Source organism: Trachypithecus francoisi, unplaced genomic scaffold (genome assembly GCF_009764315.1).
Source record: "Trachypithecus francoisi isolate TF-2019V2 unplaced genomic scaffold, Tfra_2.0 Lachesis_group15, whole genome shotgun sequence".
Taxonomy (NCBI): domain Eukaryota; kingdom Metazoa; phylum Chordata; class Mammalia; order Primates; family Cercopithecidae; genus Trachypithecus; species Trachypithecus francoisi.
The window spans coordinates 111745052-111763116 of NW_022681460.1; the positions used below are offsets into that span (position 1 = coordinate 111745052).

The 18065-nt window shown below is 45.8% G+C and overlaps 1 protein-coding gene across 10 annotated transcripts; it reads left to right on the plus strand.

Annotated features, from left to right (window-relative positions):
* On the plus strand, window positions 1-17366 carry ZSCAN32 (zinc finger and SCAN domain containing 32). 10 transcript variants are annotated; one of them, XM_033235950.1, is made up of 7 exons: window positions 1-116; window positions 3612-4162; window positions 7477-7642; window positions 10593-10687; window positions 10973-11096; window positions 14507-14989; window positions 15739-17366. In XM_033235950.1, the coding sequence occupies exons 2-7, from the start codon at window positions 3800-3802 to the stop codon at window positions 16596-16598; spliced, it is 2091 nt and encodes a 696-aa protein (XP_033091841.1). In that variant the 5' UTR covers window positions 1-116; window positions 3612-3799; the 3' UTR covers window positions 16599-17366. The 10 variants fall into 10 exon arrangements, with proteins under 10 accessions (XP_033091841.1, XP_033091846.1, XP_033091851.1 ...); XM_033235953.1 differs by having other exon boundaries at window positions 7-116; window positions 3692-4162; XM_033235954.1 differs by having other exon boundaries at window positions 7-116; window positions 3709-4162.
* The last annotated feature ends 699 nt before the right edge of the window (window positions 17367-18065 follow it).

Consider the following 18065-nt stretch of genomic DNA (forward strand, 5'->3'; position numbering starts at 1 on the left):
GGCAGCTCGACTTGCGGGCCTGCGCAGGGGCGTGCGTAGTGGGCAGAGCGAATCGCGCCCCTGACTTCCGGCCCGGAGGCCGAGGGAGTTTGTGGAGTCCCGAGTACTGGTATCCGGTGAGTCCTCCGCTTCCTTGAGGCCGGCGGGACTAGCGGCTGGGCCCTGCGACGGCCGAGGAGTCCCTCCCCGCTGAGAGCCTTCTCCGAGGCGTTTGGGTCCGGCTCCGATGGGCGTCTCCGTGGGACAGGCGGCCTCCCTCAGGCCGGGCTTCCCCAGACGCGCCGCGGTCACCGTGCCCCGCTCCCACCGCGCGGATCACCCCAAGCCTAAGCGCCAGCGCCCCGGGACCCCCTGGTCTTGACCCTGCTTATCTCGTCCCTGTCTCGCCCACTCCCTACTCATCCACAGTGCCTGACCCTGGCACCGAGTGCGTTCTGAGTACTCAATAAATAGTTACTAAGTGAAAAACCTATCCACTTGGCTCCCCATCCTCATGCTGCATTTTTTCCCCAGTGTTTGGGCCATCGCTAGAGTGAAGTAAAATTTTCAGAGAACAGCATTTTAAAATTTAACGATGAGTGGCCGGGCGCGGTGGCTCAAGCTTGTAATCCCAGCACTTTGGGAGGCCGAGACGGGCGGATCACAAGGTCAGGAGATCGAGACCATCCTGGCTAATACGGTGAAACCCCGTCTCTACTAAAGAATACAAAAAACTAGCCGGGCGACGAGGCGGGCGCCTGTAGTCCCAGCTACTTGGGAGGCTGAGGCAGGAGAATGGCGTGAACCCGGGAGGCGGAGCTTGCAGTGAGCTGAGATCTGGCCACTGCACTCCAGCCTGGGTGACAGAGCGAGACTCCGTCTCAAAAAAAAAAAAAAAAAAATTTAACGATGAGTGGGATGTAAGGGGTCAAAAAGGATCCAGAGGGGTGCAGGTTCCGCCTTCTGCATGAAGTTAGAAGAGCATTTATTAAATTATTCTTCAGCCAGGTAAGGTACAGGATGAACGTAATGAAGGCAAGGGGTGCAGGTTCTAGTCCTGGCCTTGCTGCCTAGAGCTCTGCTGTGTGATGCTTTAGGCAAGATACTTCATCGCTCTCAGCTTCTTTTTGGCTAAAAAGCAGTGCTAACAATAATAATGCCCTTGATTTCTCTATCTCTAGAAGCACTGAAATGTAAAGAGAATTTAAGTGAAGGCAGTTCAAGTTCTTTGAGAAAAGGGAACCCAAATCCATTTTTAAAATATAAAAAATTTTCTTTAATTTTTAAAAAACATTTACCATCTTAACCATTTTTAAGTGTACAGCTCAGTAGTCCTGAGTGTATTCATATTGTTGTGCATGCTGGATCCATTTTAATACCACGTGGTGAGGGTGTATCAGCTCCTGTAGAAAATGTGAATTATGATCTGCTTTAATCTGTGTTTTAAGTAGTTAAAAACCAACACAAACTAATGAAAAAAAGACTGCCTTCACTGGTGCAGTGGCTCATATACCTGTAATCCCAGCACTTTGGGAGGCCAAGGTGGGAGGATCATTTGAGCACAGGAGTATGAGACCAGCCTGGGCAACATAGTGAAACCCCATCTCTACAAAAAATACAAAAGTTAGCCTCTATTTAAAATTATTTTTAAGGTCGGGCATGGTGGCTTATGCTTGTAATCCTAACACTTTGGGAGGCTGAAGTGGGAGGATTGCTTGAGTTCAGGAGTTTGATAAAAAAATAAATAAATAAATAAATAATTTTTTAAAGTAATTGTTTAATTTTAAATTATATAAAACTTTTTAAAATTAACTCTCAAAAAAATAAAACATCGCCTTGCATAAACTGGCCTTGGAGATCCAAACATGTTTTCAAGACTCAAGTATATTGTCCTCTTGTGAACAGGCTCCTGTGATGGCAGAGTGGAGTAGAGAGTGGGACATAGTTGCAAACAACTCTGGTCTTACATTTGCCCAATTTAGCAATTCCCAGAAAATGAAGAGCTTTACCCTACTTCTCACGTAAAATTTGAGAAAAGAATTTTAATAGGCCTAGCTGTGTGTCATATGCCCACTTCTGGGGAGGCAGGTATTGTAATTAATATCCCCACTAGAACCAATCTTTCTTTCTTTTCTTTCTCTTTTCTTTTCTTCTTTTCTTTCTTTTCTTTCTTTCGACAGTCTCGCTCTTCTTGCCCAGGCTGGAGTGCAATGGCGAGATCTCGGGTCACTGCAACGTCTCCCTCCCGGGTTCAAGCACTTCTCCTGCCTCAGCCTCCTGAGTAGCTGGGACTACAGGTGTGTGCCACCATGCCCAGCTAATTTTTTTGTATTTTTAGTAGAGATGGAGTTTCATCTTGTTAGCCAGGATGGTCTAGATCTCCTGACCTTGTGATTCACCCACCTCAGTCTCTCAAAGTGTTGGGATTACAGGCATGAGCCACCACGCCCGGTCGAGAGGGACTTTTTCACAAAGGAAGAAGATGCTGCTACTAGAAGTGGGAAAGGAATGCTGGAAAATAAAAACATACAGCAAACCCAAACAGTCACTTATCCACATTGTGTGTGTGTGGAATAATAGTGATGAAGAAGTTAATTAAGAAGCACATACACACTAGTGCTCCCCTGAGGAGAGGGTAGCAATTGGGAACATGAGTCCAGGCTTCTTGAGGATAGGGAAGGACAGGAAAAAAGACTTAGGTATGTGAGGGAAGAAGGGAAGGAACAGGTGAACTACATCGTCAGGAACAGTTTGAGTAACTTGTTAGCAGACACAGAATCTTGGCTGGGAGAAAACTATTTTTTGGTACTGTAACTGCCCAGTGGGTTCATCTTGCCCACTGCCTAGATAAAGCCAATTTGTCAAGACAAGGGAATTGCAATAGAGAAAGAATTTAATATGCATAGAACCAGCTAAATGGGAGACAAGTTTTATTACTCAAGTCAGCCTCCCCAGAAATTCAGAGGCTAGGGCTTTGGCAGGCAGTTGGGTAGGGAACGGGGAATGCTGACTGGTTGGGGACACACTCATAGGGCTGTGGAAAATGGCTCCTGTGTGCTGAGTGCGATTTTGGGTGGGAGCCACAGAGGAGTCCCTAGTCTGGGTGGAGCCATCTGGTTGTCAGAAAGCAGAGGCCTGAAAAGACATCTCAAAAGGCCAATCTTGGGTTCTACAATAGTGATGTTATTTAATTGGGGAAGTTGCAAATCTTGTGACCTCTGGATAATCATTTCATTATGCCTACATCTTAGCAGAATTCAGGCCCCTCTCATCCTCCTAACCTGGTGGCCTTTAATTAGTTTTACAAAGGAGTTTAGTTTTGGGAAGGGTTATTATCATTCAAACTATAAACTACATTTCACCCAAAGCTAGCTTGGCTCACGGCCAGGAATGACCAAGGGCAGTTTGGAGGTTAAAAGCAAGATGGAGCTGGTTAGATCCTATCTCTTTTAGTATCATAATCTTCTCACTGTTAACAGTTTTTGCAAAGACAGTTTCAATATTTCTAGTGTTTTGGATCATTGGTGTAGATTTGTGGAGGGAGTAAAGAAAAGGGATAGAAAGTAAATCACAAGAAGCAGAGTGAAGGAATGTGATAGGTTTATATTGTCTTTTTCCATCCTCTTCAGCAGACATCCTTCAAAGTTGAGCCCTTATTTTCAGCTGTGAGTCTCTGTACATGTCTGACACTCTCCCGTCCCACGGATTACAGAAAGACATTCCTTGCAGGAGAACATGGCTTCCCAGTGATGTGGGAAGAGATGGACTCTGATCCCCAGGGTAGAAGTGGCAACCAGAGTCAGCCAGTTCACTGAAGCAAATGATGGCTGCAGCAAAGAGTCCCGAGGCACATCCATCCTCAAACAAGGAACCCACACAGGGCCAGAAATCAGCCCTCCAGGGTAAGAGCCCTGACTCAGAGGCCTCCCGTCAGCGCTTCAGGCAGTTTTGCTACCAGGAAGTAACTGGCCCCCATGAAGCTTTTAGCAAACTCTGGGAACTCTGTTGTCAGTGGCTGAAGCCGAAGACGCACTCGAAAGAGGAAATCCTGGAGCTGCTGGTTTTGGAGCAGTTTCTGACTATCTTGCCAGAGGAGATCCAGACCTGGGTGAGGGAGCAGCATCCAGAAAATGGGGAGGAAGCTGTGGCTCTGGTTGAGGATGTACAGAGAGCTGGACAACAGGTGAGAAAAGGAAGTCAGAACTTTGTGGTTTGGGTTATGAAGAAGTTGAGGAATCCAGTTACTGGAGAGGTGCTTGGTTGAGAAACACACAGTAGCCCTCTGCTGCCCACAGAAGGTCTTGGCTATCTTGGGTTGGTCCTATGCCCTTATAGTACGGGAAGAATTTCTCATCTGTGGATACAGCTGTTAGACATTCATATATTTAGTAATGTTTGAAGTCCTTAATTAAAGTGGTAAAAACACTCAGAAAAATTCTCCAAAACAAGGCCAGGGAAAGGACAACTATCCGTCACTCAGGGGATGGAGGAAAACTAGAGATGCTGGTGAACGAAAATCTAGTTTCTTGCTAGGAGCTTCTTTGAGGGCAGAGTGCCATGCGTCGTACACTCAAAAAAATTATGTTAGAGCCAGGCCTTGCCCTGGTTCTTGCTGCCGGGATTAAGTGTTCAGTTTGGGACACTGATGGATTTATAAAATATCCTCTTACGGTCAGGACTAGGTGTGAGATCTGATCAGTATAACCAGCTTGTATCTTCTGGGAGCAAGGAGGTGGGAAAGGCACAGGAAGAGAAAAGTAACACGCCAGCTTTGGTTGTGGAAGAGTTGGTGCAACTGAAATTGGGTGTCTGAGAGAGGCCTAGAGTAATGGAGGGCACAGGTCAGAGGAACGTTGGTCAGCCTGAGTGGGTCTGTGATCAGAGCAGGAAGCAGCTCGCTGGGTGCCAGAGTCTGCATGGCTGGAATGGGAAGGACCTAGGCAGCAGATATGCTTGTGTTTCCCAGTGAGGAGGTAGGGATGTGCACGGCCTGTGGGAAGAGGAATGGGTGAAGATGGATGTAGATGAAATTTGGTAGGATTGAGGAGTTAGTACTTTTGACAATTTAGAGACGGGAAGAGCAGCTTGGTGGTGATGCATCAGGGAAAAAGTTGAGGAAATCAGTCTGAAGTCTGTGGGACTGGGACTCTTACTCATAAGAAAGATTGAATGGAGAGGTGCAGTAGCACTTGTATGAAGGTAGAGCTTGGAGAATTGAACTATTATAAATAGAGTGGGAATGCCAGTATGCCAATAGTCATCCTAGCCCAGGTCCCCTTCCATCACTCTGATGCTCTCTCCTCTTCTTATCCTTAACCATCTCAGAATCACACTTTATTTTATTTTTGATAGGGTCTTGGTCTGTCACTTAGGCTAGAGTGCAGTGGCATGAATGTGGCTCACTGCAGCCTCAACCTCCTGGGTTCAAGTGATACTCTTGCATCAGCCCCCCAAGTAGCTGGGACTACAGGTGCACACCACCATGCCCAACTAATTTTTTTTATTACAGATGAGGTTTTGCCATGTTGCTCAGGCTGGTCTTGACCTTCTGAGCTCAGGCTCCCAAAGTGTTGGGAATACATGTGTGAGCCACTGTGCCCGGCCCACACTCAATATAAAATAAAACAGTGCAGGAGTGTATAGGTTAAACACCTATTTGAAACCTATTGTATTAGTCTATTCTCACACTGCTATAAGGACATACCTGAGACTAGATAATTTATAAAGAGAAGAGGTTTAAGTGACTCACAGTTCTGCATGGCTGGGGAGGCCTCAGGAAACACAATCATGGCAGAAGGGGAAGCAAACACATCCTTCTTCACATGGCAGCAGGAAAGAGAAGAATGAGAACTGAGTGAAGGGTAAAGTTCTTTATGAAACCATCAGATCTTGTGAGAACTTACTATCACTAGAGTAGCATGGGGGAAAACTGCCCTCATGATTCAATTACCTCCCACCAGGTCCCTCCAATGACACATGGGGATTATGGGAACTACAATTGAAGATGAGCTTTGGGTGGGGACACAGCAAAACCATATCACCTATCATGAAAGTGAAGGAGAGAGCAAGAAGTGGAGGTGGGTAGTAGTAATAGACGTTGACATAATTTCTTAGGACCCCACTTACCTCTCAGTACCTCTCCTCATTCCCTTTAAGGGTGTTTGTTATAAGCATGGGACTTAAGGAATGAAGATGGCTCTGAAAGACAGAAGTTGATTTTAAGTGACTTTGATATTGGGGATTTTACAGTGAACAGGACAGGCATGGCCCCTGGTCTGCTGGAGCCCACAGTCCATGGGGGAAACAGACAATCATAAATCAGAAGTAAACCATAAAGATCGTTTCAGATGAGTGCATGGAAGGAAATGAGCAGAGTGATGTGATAACTGGAGTGTTGGGAGATAGGTGGTGAGGCAGGGCCTCTCTGAGGTGACACTGAAGGAGGAGAAGGAACCAGTTGTCCCAAGAGTTGGGAGGAGAGTACTCTAGACAGAGGGGACAGCACATACCAAAAGCCTAAGGTGGTAAAGGACTGGGCAGGTTTGAGAGGAAGGGAGGGCTTGTGGCTGGAGTAGAGAGACTGGGGAAGAGTGCTGTGAGGGAAAGGGAGGAAGCAGGGCATAATCATGCTGGGCCTTTTAGGCTGTGAAGAGGAGTTTGGATTTTATTCTGTGTGCAGTGGGAAGTCACTGAAGAGTGTTGTTACTATGGAGGGATAGGAGTCTAGATTTTAAAAAGATCACACTGAATTCCATGCAGAGAGAATGGATTGGAGGGTCCAGCAGTAGAGAGGATACAGACAGCAGATAGTGTCCTGGACCCTGATGGAGCTGGGAGGTGGAGAGAGAGGACCAAAGGAGGTCTCTTTTGAAGACAGAACTGATATTGGATTTGGGTGGAAATGGCCTAGTGCGGAAGTCATGGGGGCATGCTAAAGTGAAAGCTGACATTCTCTCTTCTAACAAATATTTACCAGTTTTTAACAGTTCTGGTGTGTCAGGCTCTATGCTAGGTGCTGTCTTATAAATAATCTTAACCACTTCAAAGACTTTTTTTTTTTTTTTGAGACAGAGTCTTGCTGTGTTGTGGCGTGATCTTGGATCACTGCAACCTCCGCCTCCTGGGTTCAAGTGATTCTCCTGCCTCAGCCTCCCAAGTAGCTGGGGTTACAGGCTCACACCACTACACCAGCTAATGTTTGTATTTTTAGTAGAGATGGGGTTTCACCATGTTGCCAGGCTGGTCTTGAACTCCTGACCTCACATGATCCACCTGCCTTGGCCTCCCAAAGTGCTGGGATTACAGGCGTGAACCACTGCACCCTCAAAGACCTAATTCTATTAATTTTTATTTTATTACAACAGCAATACAGTGGCTCCTAGATGTTTCTCTTCTGCTTCCTTATGTTACACATTATTTTTTAATGCCACTCCTAGGAGTTGTAAAGTCCAGCTTAGGCAGGAATTTGTAGTGATGGATGATGGGGTCTGTCCTCAGGTCCCAGATTCTGAGAAGGACTTGAAAGTACTCATGGAGGAGATGGCCCCTTTGGGAACAACCAGAGAATCACTGAGATCCCAATGGAAACAGGAGGTTCAGCCAGAGGAGCCAACTTTAAAGGGATCACAGAGCTCACACCAAAGACCAGGGGAACAGTCAGAAGGTAAGCAGAAGCCTCTGTCCTCACCTGAGGCAGGTGAGGAACAATCATTTACTGGAAACAAAGGTCTGAACTGGATCCACTCAAGGGTTCCAGACTAAATGCCTTTGAAATATATCCAAAAACCGGCCAGGCGCGGTGGCTCATGTCTGTAAACCCAGCACCCTGGAAGATCAGACAGGCGGATCACCTGAGGTCAGGAGTTCGAGACCAGTCTTGCTAACACTGTGAAACCCAGTTTCTACAAAAAATACAAAAAATTAGCCGGGCATGGTAATCCCAGCTACTTGGAAAGCTGAGGCAGGAGAATCGCTTGAACCCAGGTGGTGGAGGTTGCAGTGAGCCAAGTTCACGCCATTGTATTCCAGCCTGGGCTGCCTCAAAATAAAAAAAAAAAGAGAAATATATCCATATCCAAAAGCAAGATTACAAATTTCAGTTGAGGGTAATAGCACTTAAAGTAGGAACAGAGATTCTTTATGTGTTAGCATAATTCTTTTTTATTACAGTTCTGTTACTAAAGAATCAGGCGTCCTTAAAGGTGAACATGTTACCTTCACCTTTTGCACAGCAGTTCTTCATATACTTGAAGACATTAAATCCCCTTCCCCATCCAACTTAATATTTTCCAGAATATATTTTTATTATTTTTGCCTTTCTTCCAGAGCTCTATTTTTTGTTTTTACTTGTCTTAATTTTTTTAGAAAACTTTTTTTGTTTTTTAAGATGGAGTCTTGCTCCGTTGCCGAAGGTGGAGTGCAGTGGCACGATCTCGGCTCACTGCAAGCTCCGCCTCCCAGGTTCACCCCATTCTCCTGCCTCAGCCTCCCGAGTAGCTGGGACTACAGGCGCCCGCCACCATGCCCGGCTAATTTTTTGTATTTTTAGTAGAGACAGGGTTTCATTGTGTTAGCCAGGATAGTCTCGATATCCTTACCTCGTGATCCACCTCCCTCAGCTTCCCAAAGTGCTGGGATTACAGGCATGAGCCACCACGCCTGGCCTTAGAAAACTTTAACTAAAAAAATTATCTTAGCTGGGTACGCTGGCTCATGCCTGTAACCTCAGCACTTTGGGAGGCTGGAGCAGGAGGCAGCTTGAGCCTAGGAGTTCAAGACCAGCCTGGGCAACATAACAAGATCTTGTCTCTACCAAAAAAAAAATAGTTTTAATTGAGGGAATGTCACATAACATAAAATTAACCATTTCAAAGTGAACAATTCAGTTATGCTTAGTACATTCACAGTGTTATGCAGCCATCACCTCTATCTAGTGTCAAAACATTTTTATCATCCCGAAAAGGAAATCCTGTACCCATTAAACAATTGCTCCCCATTCTGTCTCCATGGATTTATGTGTTCTGGACATTTCATATAAGTCGAATCACATGTATTATGTGACCTTTTGTGTCTGCCTTGTCACTTTTCATGTTTTGAGCATGTCAGTACTTTGTTTCTTTTGATGGCTGAATAATATTCCATTGCGTGGATATACCAAGGGTCTATATTTTTATAAGTCTTTTTCCATGAAGTAATTTGGCTAGATACTTGCTGCCTTTTCTGTTTAATTGAAAGCTGCCATTACAGGTTGCTAGGTAAGTTTTTTTAAGAGACAGGATCTTGCACTGTCACCCAGGCTGGAGTGCAGTGGTGCCATCATGGTTCACTGCTGCCTCAAACTGCTGGGTTCAAGCAGTCCTCCTGCCTCAGCCTCCCAGAGTGCTGGAAAACAGACATGTGCCACCACACCCAGCCTGAAAAACACTGTGTCTTGATGATGTTTAAGTTGGCAAACTGTGTTGATAAAGTAGAAAATTGTCTCAGAGATTTTATTTTATTTTTGAGATGGAGTTTCGCTCTTGTTGCCCAGGCTGGAGTGTAATGGCATGATCTCAGCTCACTGCAACTTCTGCCTCCGGGGTTCAAGTGATTCTCTTGCCTCAGCCTCCTGAGTAGCTGGGACCACAGGCGCCCGCCACCACACCCGGCTAATTTTTTGTATTTTTAGTAGAGATGGGGTTTCACCATGTTAACCAGGATGGTCTCGATCTCCTGACCTCGTGATCTGCCTGCCTCGGCCTCCCAAAGTGCTGGGATTGTACAGTGTTTTAAAATTTTTTCCTATATTTTTAAGCAATGTCACAGTCATATTTGTACAATTCTTGAAGTTGGAGACTTGAGAAAAAATGTATTATCTTGGTCTGAAAAATATAAAGGGTTTCTGTTACTGTGGTATTTTAAAGAGTACTGTGCTTGGCCGGGCGCGGTGGCTTACGCCTGTAATCCCAGCACTTTGGGAGGCTGAGGCGGGTGGATCACGAGGTCAGGAGATTGAGACCAACCTGGCTAACACGATGAAACCCCGTCTCTACTAAAAATACAAAAAAATTAGCCCGGCGCCTGTAGTCCCAGCTACTCGGAGGCTGAGGCAGGAGAATGGCATGAACCCGGGAGGCGGAGCTTGCAGTGAGCCCAGATTGAGCCACTGCACTCCAGCCTGGGTGACAGAGCAAGACTCCGTCAAAAAAAAAAAAAAAAAAAAAAAGTACTGTGGTTATCTTTGGGTGGCAGGGCTATGGAGATATTTTTGTTTTCCCACTATGATTCTCCTTTTTTCCCTGACATGTATATTTTTCTTTAAAATGGAAAAAAAATTAAAGCTCTTATGCCAAGAGGAATCTTATGAAAGGAACTTCTCAACTCACAGAGGCTGTAGGCTCTGGCAGTGGTTCTCAAACTTGAGTTTGCCTCAGACTCATCCAGGGTGGGAGAGTCCCAGGCCCCACCTTCAGAATTTCTGATTTAGAAGATCTGAGGTGAGGCCCCAGAATTTGTATTTCTGATGGGTTGCCAGGGGCTGCTGATGCGGCTGGCCCAGGAGCCCACTTTGAGAGCTTCTGCTTTGTGCTGTTGTGTGGAAGCCGCCATCTAATAGCGGCTGTTTTTCCCCCCAGCCTGGCTTGCTCCTCAGGCTCCCAGGAACCTGCCCCAAAACACAGGTCTCCACGACCAGGAGACAGGTGCTGTGGTCTGGACAGCTGGGTCCCAGGTGAGCTGTGGTTGATGCCTTCTGTCTCCTAAATACCCACTCTCACCCCAAAACCCTCATTTCCAGAGACATGAGAAGGATTCTGTGTGGTTCACAGGGCTTCTCGGGTTATTTTGATTCTGTCCACTCTGACATCATCACATGGCTCAGAACCTGTGCCACGGGGGGCTGTCCTCCCCTGCCTTTGCCTTGCCCCTGATCTGACAACTGTGATCCTGTCTCTGCCCCTCACCCCAGGCTAGAGTGGTGCTATTTTACCGGTAGCCAGCTCCAGTGTTGTTACAGGGACCAGCCACGTGTGACAACAGAGCTGTATCCCTCTGTCAGCAAGAATGGATGTGCCCAGGCCCTGCACGAAAGGCCCTCTACAGGGGTGCCACGCAGAGGAAGAACAGACACATCTCGCTGGGTAAGGATCCATCTTCCCTCCAGGTCCAGGTGGATGTGTTCAGTTGTTCAGAGAAGCTGAAAGGACTTCAGAGGAAGGGAGACAGAGGGAGTGGGGAGACTGTTGGGTGGAGGGAAAGGAAGAAGTAAATGGGGAACCAGAGCAGGCAAGAGAGACACAGGCAGAAATTAAAAGAAAGGGGTAGCATATGTGACAGGCAGTCAAGAACATGGGAGATGAAGGGTGAGGGAGTGGAGAAGCAAAATGTGATAGCGAGACAGAGTCAGAACAAGCAGGCCGGAGCTGGAGCCAGACAGGTGGCCAACAGGAGCACAGATGTGCTCATACTGAACGTGTGCTCATGCACACAGGTAGCAGTAGTCACGCCCAAGTTTCTCCAGTGGCAGAGGAGATTAACAAATAAAACCACCCAACTAGGACAGTCTACTATGCCCAGGCCTTCCAGGCCCTTTCCCAGCATCTCAGGACACTTGGGGAAGGTTCTGCCAAACAGACCGCTCTCTTGCCTTTCTCAAATCAGTTCTGTCCCATCTGGGCCAAATGCCTCCTCCTCAGAGCAGCCCCCCGACCATCCAGATTCAGAGACAGACACTCTGCAGCTCACTGGGCCTAGATGTCTCCTCTGCTGCTTCACATGCAGGGTTCTCCTGGCCAAGCCCAGGGTGGGAGGGACTACACAAGGCCGTGAACGCAGGCCCTGTGACACTGCCCCTGCCTCACTCTACAATGTTGTCCTGCCCGGTGGTGTGTGGTTTTTCCCTGCTCTGCCCCTGCCATCCCTCCCCTCCTTTGCCAGGAACTCCCAGTTTCCTGGCTTCGGCATATGCCATTTCTTGCTTCTTCTTCAGGCTTCTCCTGCACCTTATCTTTGTCCAGTTGCAGGAGAGTATAGTGTCTTTTTGAGCTTTGTATTACTAAATATATATGGATAATACAGTAAAGTGATATATAAATATTTTTGTATTTGTGATTTTTAACGTATTAGGTGAAATTCACATGACATAAAATTAACCACTGTAAAGTGAACAATTCTTTGGCATCTAGCACATTCAGAGTGTTGTGTAATTACTGCTACATCCAGTTCCAGAACCTTTCCATCACTCCAAAGTACGATCCCACAACCATCCAGCAGTTTCTCCCCGTCCTCCCCCTGCAAGTCCCTGGCAGACACCAGTCTTCATTCTATCTCTATGGATTGCACTATTCTGAATATTTCATGTAATGGTACCTGTAATTTTAATTTCTACAACATTAGGCTTATCGAATGAGGGCTTGTATTCCCCACACACTTTTGGTTTCTTGTCAACCATTCAGGATCCTTGAAAATTAGAGGTAAGAGTTGAGACAGAATGTGGAAGGACAAGTCATTCTTTCCACAAATATTAACTTAGTGCCTATAGTATCTCAGACCTAGTTCTAGGTCGTTAGGTATACAACAGTGAACAAACAGATAAAGATTCCTGCCCTGTGGGAAGAGACAGACCATAGCATAATCAGTAAGCGGTAGAAGATGTTAGAGGGCGATAAGCACGATGGGAGAGAAACAGCAGAGTGATGGGAGTGCCAGGGCAGAGGCTGGTTTGCAGTTTTCAGTTTGGGTCCTCAGGGTCACTCTCACTGAGAAAATGACATTTGAAAAGACTTACCAAAGGAGGAGGGATGAGCCATGCAGCCATATCCCGCATGGAGGAAGAGTGTAAGACAGACGCAATGACGGCCTGGAGCGAGGTGGGCATGCCAGTTCACTGGCACAGAGTGCACCCATGAGTAATGAGAAAACGAGCTCAGAAAGCCAGCACAAATGAGTGCTGCCAGCTGAGACTGAGAGGGAGCAATTAGAAACTTTTATAACAATTTAACATTGCTGCACTTTTCAGTTGTATTTTTATTGTATTTTACAAAAGAAATAAGCACAAGACTCCTGTCATTCATAGATAATTTGAGAAGTACTAATACAGGATCGTGAGGCCCTACATGAGGGACTTTTTTATTCTGAGTGAAATGGGGGAGTCTCGTATGGTTCTGGGCAGAGGAGTAATAGTTTTAAAAGGACCACTTTGAGTATTTCACTTTATTTGGCACTTAACTCTATGTAAACATTTATTCATGTCTCTTTTTGCTAGAGAGACTTCTACAGGACTGTGACCTCCTTGAAGGCAGGGTTCATGTAATATTTATATTTCTTAGAAACTGGCATTGTAGGCACTGTTAGTTAAATTGAATAACAAAGGAGCGGATTCCCTCTGGCTGCTGGGTTGAAAGTTGACTGTAAAAGGTCCAGAGTGGAAGCAAGAAGACCAGATAGGCTATGGCAGTGATCCAGGCATGAGGTGACGGTGGCTCAGTGTGGAGCAGAGGGGGTGGCAAGAAGAGGCTGGTGCCCTTCAGAGCATCACAACCAGATGTTGGAATGCACTTGCTGGGACAGCTCTAGTCAAATGAGTCCTCATCAACTGGCCCAGATGAGCAGCAGGAGTGTGTGGTGAGGGTTCTTGAGTAGCCAGTCATCCTGAACTGCTCTTCTCAGATGTTTACTGCTTATTCTTACCTTGCTGTGTTAACTGCTGTCATTTTCTTGTATCTACAAGGATGACAGGAGATATAAACAGATAGAGATGGGCCAGATGAGGAGGTATTCCTGTATCAGGGAGGGAACAGACAGATACATCCTTACAACCAACTCCTCTGTCCCCTGAATCTTTGCTTTACTCGAGCGACACCTGTTTGCTGTGTCCTCTTATGTGGCCACCCTCAGGAAGTCCCACAAATGTCAAGGTAGGCAACCCTTATTGCCAGCCATCCCTCCAGGAGAAATAAGTAGGATTGAGGATAATTAAAGACAAATTTAAAAGGCAGCTTGAGTAAATAACCCTACAAGTCCTTCTCGATGGAGGGAATGTCTTTTGTATTATACTAAAAGTTTTCATGTTTTAGACAAAAGGCCACAGTGAGATTTCTTCCTAGAAATAACAATAGCCAGTTGTGGCACAGTTTGAGAAACCAGGATGTAACTTTTTTTTTTTTTTTGAGATGGAGTCTTGCTCTGTCGTCAGGCTGGAGTGCAGTGGCACAATCACAGCTCACTGTAACCTCTGCCTCCTGGGTTCAGGTGATTATTCTTCCTCAGCCTCCTGAGTAGCTGGGACTACAGGCACATGGCACCACACCCAGCTAATTTTTTTTGTATTTTTAGTAGAGATGGGGTTTCATCATGCTGGCCAGGATGGTCTCGATGTCTTGACCTTGTGATCCACCTGCCTTGGCCTCCCAAAGTGCAGGGATTACAGGTGTGAGCCACCGCACCCGGCCTAGGATGTAACTTTTTAAGCTGCTAAAACCTCACACTGCAGTATGTACAGTCCTCCATGATCTAATTGACAGATCTGATTGACCTATTTTTTGTCTCCCAGCAACAGGTGTGCCCTGGGGCTATGAAGAGACCAAGACTCTCCTGGCTGTTCTTAGTAGTTCTCAATTTTATGGAAAACTCCAGACCTGTCAGCAGAACAGCCAGATCTACAGGGCCATGGCGGAACAACTCTGGGATCAGGGTTTTCTGCGGACACCAGAACAGTGTCGCATGAAGTTCAAAAGCCTACAGTTGAGTTACCGCAAAGTGAGGAGAGGCCGTGTGCCTGATCCTTGTATCTTTTATGAGGAAATGGATGCTCTTTCAAGCTCCTGGGCCTCTGCACCTCCTATGGCAAGTGATGCTGTTCCTGGCCAAGAAGGAAGTGATATTGAGGCGGGAGAGCTGAATCACCAAAACGGGGAGCCCACGGAGGTAAAAGATGGCACTGTGGATGGTACAGACGGGGATGAAAAGGACTTCAGGAATCCTGGCCAGGAGGTCAGGAAACTTGACCTGCCAGTGCTGTTCCCAAACAGACTTGGTAAGACTCCCTTGGCTCTGATAGTCAAAGGATGGCAAAGTCCACTTTAGAGGCCATTAGTCTAGCAGTTGAGTGGGAGCTGTCACTGATCCTGGCATCATCATCATCTTGATGTGTCACCCTATCCAAGCCAGGAGTTTTGGTTTTCATGGAGTTTAAAAATTATTCCCCTTGCATTTTAGAGCCCTGATTTTGCATTTGCCAACCTCTTTCACTAAGTTCATGTCATCTTTTCCCATGGAGTTTCACTACTTTGCATTGTCAAACTGCTGGTTAGGCCTCCAGACCTATCTTCTCCCTCCTCCTGTAACGTGGCCTTGCCTTTCACAGCCAGAGCCTGTGCTGGCTGGGTACTTAGCACCTGGCTTTCTTCCTGTTTGAGCTGGCCAAGACCAGGGTTGCCTTTTGTTGTTCTGCTGCCAGAAGTTAGAACATTCAAGAATTGAGGGTACACCTATAAACAGACTGGCAGATGACATAGAGCTTGACGTCTTGCCTCAGTTTGTCATTGTGTCAGAACATCCGAAAAAAGATAGGAGAAAAGTTGGAGTTTAGGGCATAATTTTTCTGTAATAATTTGTAGCTCAAAAATATTACAATTAGAAAATAAAAAGCTGTTAATTAGCAGGAGACTTAATCACATGAAGAATTTCAATTAGATATTTCTTCTACATAGTATAGTTATAACTTTGCATTCCATTGTTTTCCTTCTCTATAGTCCATTGTATCTCTGTGGGTTTTTTTTCCAGGTTTTGAGATCAAGAATGAGATTAAAAAAGAAAATCTAAAATGGGATGATTCAGAGGAAGTAGAAATAAACAAAGCTTTAAAGAGAAAGTCCAGAGGAGTTTTTTGGCACTCTGAGCTACAAAAAGGCTTGGAGAGTGAGCCAACATCAAGAAGGCAATGTAGAAATTCTCCAGGGGAGAGTGAGGAGAAAACCCCATCCCAGGAGAAGATGAGTCACCAGAGTTTTTGTGCCAGGGACAAAGCCTGTACACATATCCTCTGTGGGAAAAACTGCTCTCAGAGTGTGCACTCTCCCCACAAGCCAGCACTCGAACTGGAAAAAGTATCTCAATGTCCACAATGTGGGAAAACCTTTAGCCGAAGTTCTTACCTTGTTCGGCATCAGAGAATCCACACAGGCGAGAAGCCTCACAAGTGCAGTGAGTGCGGGAAAGGCTTTAGTGAGCGCTCCAACCTCACTGCCCACCTACGAACTCACACAGGGGAGAGACCCTACCAGTGTGGGCAGTGTGGGAAAAGCTTCAACCAGAGCTCCAGCCTCACTGTCCACCAGAGGACCCATACTGGGGAGAAGCCTTACCAGTGCATTGTCTGTGGAAAGAGATTCAACAACAGTTCCCAGTTCAGTGCTCACCGGCGCATCCACACTGGGGAGAGCCCATACAAGTGTGCAGAGTGTGGGAAAAGCTTCAACAACAGCTCCCACTTCAGTGCCCACCGAAAAACCCACACTGGTGAAAAGCCTTACAGGTGTTCTCACTGTGAGAGAGGCTTCACTAAGAATTCTGCCCTCACCCATCATCAGACAGTACACACGAAAGTACTACTCTCATCACAGGAAGGAAGAGATGTGTTATGAGTGTGTAGGAAAACTGTCAGATTAGTTCCTCAGGTCAGCATGTATATGTTCCTTAGAGCTTTCTTCTGTTGTGGAGAGATCTAGCCAGTCCGTGACTTGGCAACAGACCTACTGACTACTGGATCTTAAGACCCATGTCTAGGACCAGGAATCAGCATAAGGATGCTGACGTCTCCTGGGTGTGCCTGTGACTCCAGAGTCCTATTTTACTGTGACTTAAAGTTTGATGGAGAGAAAGCTGTAGGGTCCATAAATTCTGCCAGGAAACCAGGGTCTTCCTGTTCCTAGAACTGAGAATGGGCACCCAGTGATCTGAGAACAAGTTCTGGGCTAACGTCATCCTGACACAGGGCTGAGAAAGAAAGTGTCCCCTTTCCTGGGAAGCACATGTAGAAATTAAGAGCCTGAATCTCTTTTAAACCAATAATTGACCTCTAGGCACCTGCCATACTAGTACTAACTTCAGGGAAGAAGACACTACTCTTTGTAACCCAGCCACCACCAAAAAGGGAATAAAAAGAAGGAAGGTTAAACCACTGGATAATACTGAATCTGTTTCACTAAGTGACTTAACCTTAGAGCAAGCATAACATCCAGGTTAATTTTTTATAAGACTTATCCTTTTATTATCACCCTCATCATAGTTCCTGATTGTCTCTTAAAGTGGTTTATAGACATCACTATTTCTGATAATAATTTACAAATGACTATAAACAAATTTATAAACATTACTAATTTCTGATGAAAATAAAGTTGTTTCTCCCTCCACTTCCTTGGCCTTTGGTTGTAATTTTCTCCATTAGAAACTATACTCATGCAGAAGCCTGCAGGGTCCTGAAAATGACATATATGTAAGTGTAGAGTCTGCTTCAGGGAAGTAGGACATGCAGAGAAGGAATAGGGGTAGGAAATAGGGAAAAGAGGAATTGGGTTGGGAAGGATTTGTGCCATCATGAGAGTGAAGATCACAGAAGGAAGGGAAAAACAAGGTACATCAGGAGATTCTGACTCCTGAAGAGTTTGGTAGATGAGAATGGTAGATGAAAGGAAGGATGGGAACGAGAAGCACTAGGAACCAAAGTTAAAATTCATCTATGGTGAGTCACAGATACTTAAACTTTTATGAAATCGCCATGGATAAAAAGTGGTAGAACATAGGTACATTTCTCTACGGTTGTTCGCTGGTGCACACAAGCTAGCAGGAAGTTGTCTAAGGTATGGTGAAAAACAAGCATCATGGTCCCTTGAGCTTTTTGAAAAGTTAAGCATTTGCCCCAAGAATACTTGCCAGCAGTGCTTGCAGCTGCAGTGTTTACCCTGACATAACTTTGCCACAAAATATCTTGCTTTTATTATTTTATTTATTTATTTTTTTTTTGAGACAGGGTCTCTCTCTTTGCCCAGACTGGAGTGCAGTGGTGCAATCTCAGGCCACTGTGCCCTCTGCATCCCAGGTGCAAGCAATTC